The sequence below is a fragment of the Plectropomus leopardus genome, chromosome 11 (assembly GCF_008729295.1).
Source record: "Plectropomus leopardus isolate mb chromosome 11, YSFRI_Pleo_2.0, whole genome shotgun sequence".
NCBI lineage: Eukaryota > Metazoa > Chordata > Actinopteri > Perciformes > Serranidae > Plectropomus > Plectropomus leopardus.
In genome coordinates this window covers 23,401,424-23,408,940 of record NC_056473.1, presented here as the reverse complement: position 1 = coordinate 23,408,940, position 7,517 = coordinate 23,401,424, and the positions used below count along the sequence as shown (strand labels likewise).

The 7,517-nt window shown below is 43.9% G+C and overlaps 1 protein-coding gene across 3 annotated transcripts in view; it reads right to left on the bottom strand.

Annotated features, from left to right (window-relative positions):
* Positions 1 to 408: 408 nt before the first annotated feature.
* rassf7a (Ras association domain family member 7a) overlaps positions 409 to 7,517 on the bottom strand; it is a 37,964-nt gene continuing 30,855 nt past the window's right edge. For all 3 annotated transcript variants that reach the window (XM_042496713.1, XM_042496712.1, XM_042496711.1), the window contains 4 exons: positions 6,381 to 7,309; positions 4,114 to 4,288; positions 2,351 to 2,458; positions 409 to 711 (listed from right to left, as the gene is read on the bottom strand). In XM_042496713.1, coding sequence (XP_042352647.1) covers positions 680 to 711; positions 2,351 to 2,458; positions 4,114 to 4,288; positions 6,381 to 7,309 — 1,244 coding nt within the window. In that variant the 3' untranslated portion in view covers positions 409 to 679. The remainder of the gene's footprint in view (positions 712 to 2,350; positions 2,459 to 4,113; positions 4,289 to 6,380; positions 7,310 to 7,517) is intronic.

Sequence of the window (7,517 nt, the reverse complement as noted above, 5' to 3'; positions counted from 1 at the left end):
ATGGTCACGTAATGTAGATACACTGTGTTACCCATATCAGCAGAGGCTGCGATACCAGGATGTTTGCCACATTTCCCTCTGTATCCACTGATGCACTTTGTGAACTCACAATCAGCCACCTGTGAATACTGGCTTTAAAACGCCGAGAAATGATTGTGCATCATAGGACTCACTGTACCACAAGCTATGAGGAGAGAGCATGCATATTTCAGTAGCTATAACATATTCATAATGTATTTCACATAGGAGCTTCATGGCACCGTCACATTCAGAGACTTTAACCAGTGTGTTCATTATTCACTGCAGGATATTCCAAATGCACCTCCAATCCTGGTTAATGTAGTAACATGAATGGTTATATTTAAATGTGATTCCAAGAACTGACAAAAACAGTCACTCAACAAAAGATTATCTAAAACACAATGCACATGTTTATTATATTTAAATACACAGTAATAGTAATAATTGCTCTAAGTAAAAGGTTTCTAAATTATTTTACATTTCATACAGATACCTTGCAGTGCTTACAGTAGCAAAACTCTGTAAATATATTTGTCTTATGTATATACAGTATGTATATCATGGCGGATTAAATAATGAGTTACAAAGAAAGGGGTTAAATAAGAGGTGACGGTGACAGAACAGTGAACAACTTTCCTTTGGCCCTGCGGTCCATGTTTTATCTCCATGACGACTCTCGGGATGTCAGGACTGCAAGACACACAAAAATAAGTGGGGATGATGATCCCTTTGTTTGGAAAACATGTTTTTTAGCTAAGACACAGCAGGAGAGACCAGGGTCAATCCTGATATTCACACATGAGAGGCAGCACAAGCTGACACAAGACCAGTTATTGGGTTAAATCCTTCACCCGCAGAGGGTTGTGGACTATGACTGAAGTCTTGTATTCAGTGTGGTATTTTGGGGACAGAATCAGTTTCAAGCATGTCTCTATAACAAGCACTGAGATGTCTGTAGTTTCCCAAGCAAGGAGCGGTTGTGTAATCCCACAAAGAAAACACCACACTGTAGACGGTGAGAAGAGTGCACGCTCAAGCACACGTCACTTTGACCTGTCAGCATAACTGAGACATATAATAAGATGCTAAGTGCTATTATAAAGTAAATATTGGTTTTAGGTGGTTTGGGTGGTTATTTGTGGTTAATAGTAATGAAGACAGTAAAAGCACTGAAAACAACAGCTTCCCTTGTCTGCTTGATGTTTGTTATTCCACTCTAAGTAAGTAAGTTCATCCTAAATCTACAGTACACTGAGGCACAATACAAGTTATGACAGGTCAAATGTTTGGTGTGATGACAGCAAAAAGAGCCAGGCGCATCCATCCCAATGGAGGAAAAGAAAGGTATCTGAACAAACCATGGCCTTGTTGCACTACTTATGAAATGCATCTCTTCTTTTGGCACAGAGCTTGATAAAAATAGACTGGCAAAAGCTATAAGCTCCTAAAATAAATTGTCTGCTAGAAGAGCAGAAAGAGAATGGACGGATACATTTCTCTGCAGGCAAACCGGGGCCATGGCTTCACACAGAAAGAGAATGGGACAGTGCAATACATTTTTGCAGAGCCCTTCTGTGAAAGGCTCTTGCTCTTTGGAAGTCAAGTGTCACCAAAGTACAAGGCATTGTATAGATACACCCCCACCCCTTCACATATAAACAGTATCCATACATAAAAGGCAAACTGATATGGCACTGGTCTCATATCGTTCCATGTCACAGTATAAAAACAGAGCTACAATCAGAATGTGTTGCTACAGTCATTCCCAGTGCGATTGATGTGTTACATGGAGATACAGTGGAAAAGCAGCTGTCCGTAGACAATTGTTGACTCAAGGGTGGGAAGGCCGCTCTGTATTACAGAGGGAGGGCATTAGAGGAGCAAGTTCCCAGATGTATTAAAGTATAATGAAAGCAGCTACTGTTAGTCCAGAAGCAAACAGTAAGAGAGCAGGAGAAGGGCAGGGATTAGAGACAACATGAAAGGATAGATAGGCTTACAGAATTAAAGCATACAGGGAGACGTGAGAAAATGGAGGGAGGAATTTGTTAAATCAGCTGTAAAAAGTTAAAGACAGGAACCAGCAGAAGACAAGTCTTTCAGCACTTAAAGGTAGAACACAGAGAAGCTGCTGGGAAGTAGCAGGGACCTCCACCATACAGATGCTTCCACTACCCAACACCAAAATATGGCAGCCTTAAACCCAATCAAGCTGGGAGAGAAAGTATGGGGAGAGGGCAAGGGGGCTCTGGGACCAGGGGGTGGGCAGGGCAGGAGAGGAGCAGAGTGGGATGAACTTTGGAAGCAGCAGGGTCTCACACATACACACCCTCAGGGTTGAGACTGGACACTAGAGGGTTTTGCAGGTTGCGTGGATGTCCCAGGAACTGTTTGGCAGTGGGGCGAGGCGGCGATTCCACTTGAGTTACACTGGGACCTGACAGAGAGAAAGAAAAATGTTTAGAGGGAAAGTCATCTGACTTAAGCAGCTGAGTATAAAATGCTATGTTTAAGCTTTAAAGGTCCCATACAATGCAAACTTTTTTAGGTTCATACTTGTACTTAAGGTTTCTACAGCTGCGTTTCCACCAAAAGCTTTCAGTATGGTACCTTTGAAACCAAAAGTAACAGCTATGAAGAAGTACCTAGACCCTAGACCTGTTAGGCGCTTCCACAGCAAGCAGGACTCTTAGATGTGGGTGGGGTTATTGACACTCGCTACTCTGTTCAGCAGTACTCGCTGTATTTCATTGTTAACCGCTGACACAGAGTGAAGTCTGCGCCCAGTTGATCATCAATAGAATAGGGGTTCAGGCTGGAGTGAGCGTCTCTCTCAATTAGATATCTCCTCCGTGTAAGTGCCGCTGGTGTATATTGTTCGCTGCCTGCTCCTGCTGGATTCGTCTGCTCTGCTGTCTGCCTGCCTGACGCCAACTCTGCTTCCTCTTTGACCACGAGCCCAGCCTGCCCCTCTCTGAAGTCCCTGCTTTTCCCACAGGCTCCCTGTTGTAAGTGTTTCTGCAACTATAATAACTGATACATTCACCTGCCAGTCGGCTCCACGTTCACAGTTTCCCCACTCAAGCTCTGAACTATCACCTGTGAACGTGAGCTCACCCCAATCTCTCTATGAACTCTGCTTGACCCCAGAACTGATAACTGTCCCTACTTACCTGCAACCTGATTATACTCACCTTTGCTCCATTCAATCTGGTTTAAGATTAAATTAAGGTCATTACCAACTACTCTCCTGCTCTGTTGTGCTGCAACTGGGTCCTACCACACCCTGTTATACAAATAACATTATAAATAAAACATTCCACCTTAAAAGTTGATTTTTTTTCTCAGTTTACAGCTGCTGTAAGAGGCTGCAAGACATCCTTTCATTTTATAGTTCGTTTATTACTGTATGGAAAACCAGTCACGACTCAGCCCTGAACACAGTGTTGATTCTCTACTGACCAATCAACGGACTGAAGGGTTTCCTGCTCCACCTTTTAGTACCGGATCTGTGTGCTAGGTACGCCAAGCACAGGGGTGATGATAAAACGAGGATGGTTCCAAAGGTACTAAAGGTATCATCCACAACTTTTCACAATAGAAACACAAAAAATGTATACTGAACTGAAAAGAAGCAACCTGCTGGTGGAAACGCAGCAAACTAGAACATATTTACATGCTTTAATTTTTAAAGCACATCTGTGTCATACTGCCTGCCTGTATCTCCCTTTGTCTAAAACACTCCATTTTAGCGCCAGCCTCTTTTAGACCCTCCCCAAAAGCCCAGTCTGCTTTGATTTGTCAGTATTTTCTGGTCTTCCATATCTTTGCTCTTAGTTTTTGCATTGTTATTGCAGCAGGGAATGTTTCGACCTTTGTGTAATATAGTTATGACATCACAACTTGACAGAAGTCCTGATGGCTTGTTTAAAGGTACAGTTTCTGAATATTAAGTGTGGATTCCTCTCTGGATTGAGTGTTTTGACACTTTCACAGTATTTACATAGCACCTATATTTGCTTTAAAATAAAATGTGGAAATCCAACTTTTACAATATGGGACCTTTAATGTTATTTTTTGCTGTTGTCATACTTCCATTCCTGTATCCATCCTGTAGAAGATGTGCCAGTTCTAACTGCTCCAGTTGCTCCTGAAACTCCGTGCGTGAGTGGGTGTGCGCTGGCAGGACACCTGTCTGTTGGATAAACTGCTGAAGGTTACACTGCCTCAGCTCCTTATTCAACTCCTCCAACTCCTCCTGTTTGGCCTGAGATGGAAAAAGAACATGGATCAGCGAGGAGAACAAAGGACAATTTAGAGCTCACATCAGTCAGCACTGACTCACTGAACACTGACACCTTGTTTGTAAATGGGTGCAGCACATGGAAATGGGATGAGCTAAACAGGCATATTTTCCAGTAGATTCTATTTGGCATAATTTTTATGACTGTAACACCAACATCAGAATGTTTTCGTGTATTAATAAGGTAGGACTCCTGTGTTGTGAGTTTAGCTCTGATTACTTCTACTGTAAATGCCAAGCACCTTTTCACCATAAGAGGGCAGCAGAGTCTACAAGTCTAGTGTCACTCAAAGAGACTACCACCCATCATCAGACCATTCATCTACAACAAATCAAGTTTCAAAACTACCATAAGCATTTTTTTCTGATCCCATCAGATTCCATTAGCCTGAGGCATACACATGACAAATCTTAATTCTTAATCTTAATTGACCCAATGCCAAGATATTAGTCAAAAAGGGGAGTTCAGATACTCCATAGGGACAGTGGCATCCCCGTTGCACCCACAGATTAAACCATGCTGCACACAAACAGGCCATTAAATCAGTCTTAATCAACTGTCCATTTGTGCTTAAATCAATGTGTCTGCCCACAGCACGGGAAGCAGCAGCAGTATGCTACAGTCCCCAACCCCATGCCTGTGTGTGTGTATACGTTTAATTGATGTTGGACTGAGGCAGCCTCCTGAGGCAGTTCACACCTGCAGGTCTGCCTCCATTAACCTAATGACAGGAATGCTGCGCTCATCACCACTGACACTTAAACACTAGGCTGGCAGCCTCGACTCATCAGCTGACTGATTACTGACACAGGCGGACACACACACCTTTCCATTACTATGGATTAAGTTTTATTATACTGTATTAAGTTACCAGTTTTAAAATGAAATCTAAAGGAAATATAACCGTCTTTTTCTCTAAGGCAACAACTGCCTGGGTGGCAAAATGCCTCTTTCAATTACAATTTTTGTGCAGTCCTCTTATGACATGGCGGTACATATTATACCACTGCATGTGAAAAAACAGCCTAATACCTCTGTTCTGCAGCAGGATGCTTTCTATATAATTGGCAAATTGATCATGACACAGTCCCTCTCTGTTCCATCAGTCAGGCGCAAAATCTGTTGAGTTCACCCCCAGAGTCAGACGCATCCCCATGGGGGTGACTGACTGACAAGCAAATGAGCTTATCGTTATGTTTTGATCAGTTTTGCAGCCAGTTTGCTGGTTATTACTTGCAGCCCGTTGAGAGCAGTGCATTGAGAGTGGGACACAAAGGTCTTTCAGTCTGGCTGGTCTTTCCTGATGAAGACATGGAAACACTGGACTACAAATAGTTTGTGTGCTCCATTTCCTTGTGGCAAAACATTTAAAACCTCTAACATACTACAATAAAAGAGAATTTTAATTTTTTCACTCCCCTGGCTAGGACTAGTCTGAAAGAGCTGCATGAAGTGGATACCCGAGTCTTTGGTTTCATGAGGATTATGCGGAAACTTGAGTTTCACTCTAAACTGGGTTCGGCTTTTATTGATATAGCCGCATCTATGACAACCGCCAAAAGTAAACAAACAATGACACCACAAACTAATATACGTTGAGGCTGAGTAGATCCAATAAAAGGGGCTTTTGTTCTACAAATCAATCCTCTTTAATCTCTTTTCCATACACAGGGTACAAGAATATGTTGATATTGGCAATGTAGTAGAAACACCACGTGTTCAGAACATGCATACAAGATGATACCTGCCAAACTAGTTCGGCAAGACGTAAATATAGTTCTTCAAACAATAAAACACTTTCATACAAGGTAGGATATGAGTATACAGCATTCATGTCATGGTCATTTCTTGAATAATTATTTGAATATAAAAATGCCACAATAAAGCATGTGTTCAAGTGTCTCTGCATTGTTGTTTGTCTGCTGCAGTATGCAGGTAGGAGAGGGATACAGTTTTACAGTGTGGCTAGAAGAGGGTCAGTGCTACACTCCTCAAACGACAACACATGGGCTGGATTTAAAGCCCTTTCTCCTGAACAGTCACCTCTCTCCTTACCTGCATCAGAGACTCTGCCTTCCCCAGAGCCTTGTCAGTCTCAGATAGCTGCTCCTCCAGCTCTGTTCCCTGAGCCTCCCGGCTCTGGAGCTCCACCTTCACAGCTTCAAGGGATTCCTCGGGTCTGCCTGCTTTCCCCTCTGACTGACTTTCCCGCTGGATCTCTTGCTCCAGCTGAGCAGAGCGAACAGAGAACTCGTGGAGACGCCGTCCGCAGTCATCGAGCTTGGCATGAAGCTCCCCAAGCTTCCTCCTCATCCCTCGCTCCCTCTCCACCTCTGCCTGAAGCTCCTCCTCCCAGAACTGCTCGTGGGAAAGCTCAGCCTGGTTCCTCCGCACCGCTTGCTCCAGAGCATCCATCTCTTCTTGCAAGCGAGCGTCAGAAACTGGCGAGGGACATGGAGATGGGTAAGGACGCTCCCAATTATGCGACTCCCTCTCTAGGGCTTCTAGCTGGGTCTCCATCGCCCTCAGTCTCTCCTGTTGCTGAAGAACCTTCCTAAAGACTTCCTCTTTGGATGGGCCTATAGGTGGTGACGGAGATGGGGATGGCACATGAGGGGATATAGGGCTAGGAGAAGGGGAGGGGGAGGTTCTTTGCTCTGGAGAGTCCCGAGGAGACCTTTTAAACTGTTTGGCTTTGGTTTTAGGTGATGTGGATGGCCCCAGGTTAAAGGTGAGTGCTTTCTTAGGCTGGCTGCGTTTCAAGGGCTCTGGCTCAGGATGCTTGGGCAGAGGGGGTGGAGTTGGTCTGTCCTGTTTTGAGTTCGGTACGTCACTGCTGCTAGGACCCGTACGGCGAAGGAAGAACTGAACTTCACTGCCATGTTGACCTAACTTAGCCAGAGACTCCAGAGGCTTCTCTGTAGCCAACAGCTGCCTCTCTGTATCCCTAAGACGCTGAATCAGAACATAACGGCCTGTCTGACCTGGGGACAGAGAGAAACAGAGAGTGAGTACAAAGAAATACACCTACAAGCTGGAAGACAACACAAACACCAACATATCAAACCGAAGGAGCTGCATGACATTTGGGTTTTTCATTAAAAAATATGCATTATATAAATCTGACAGGACCTTTCTTCTCCTTCAATGTAATTAAAGCAGTATGTTTGACTCCTGCTGATTCTACGCAAG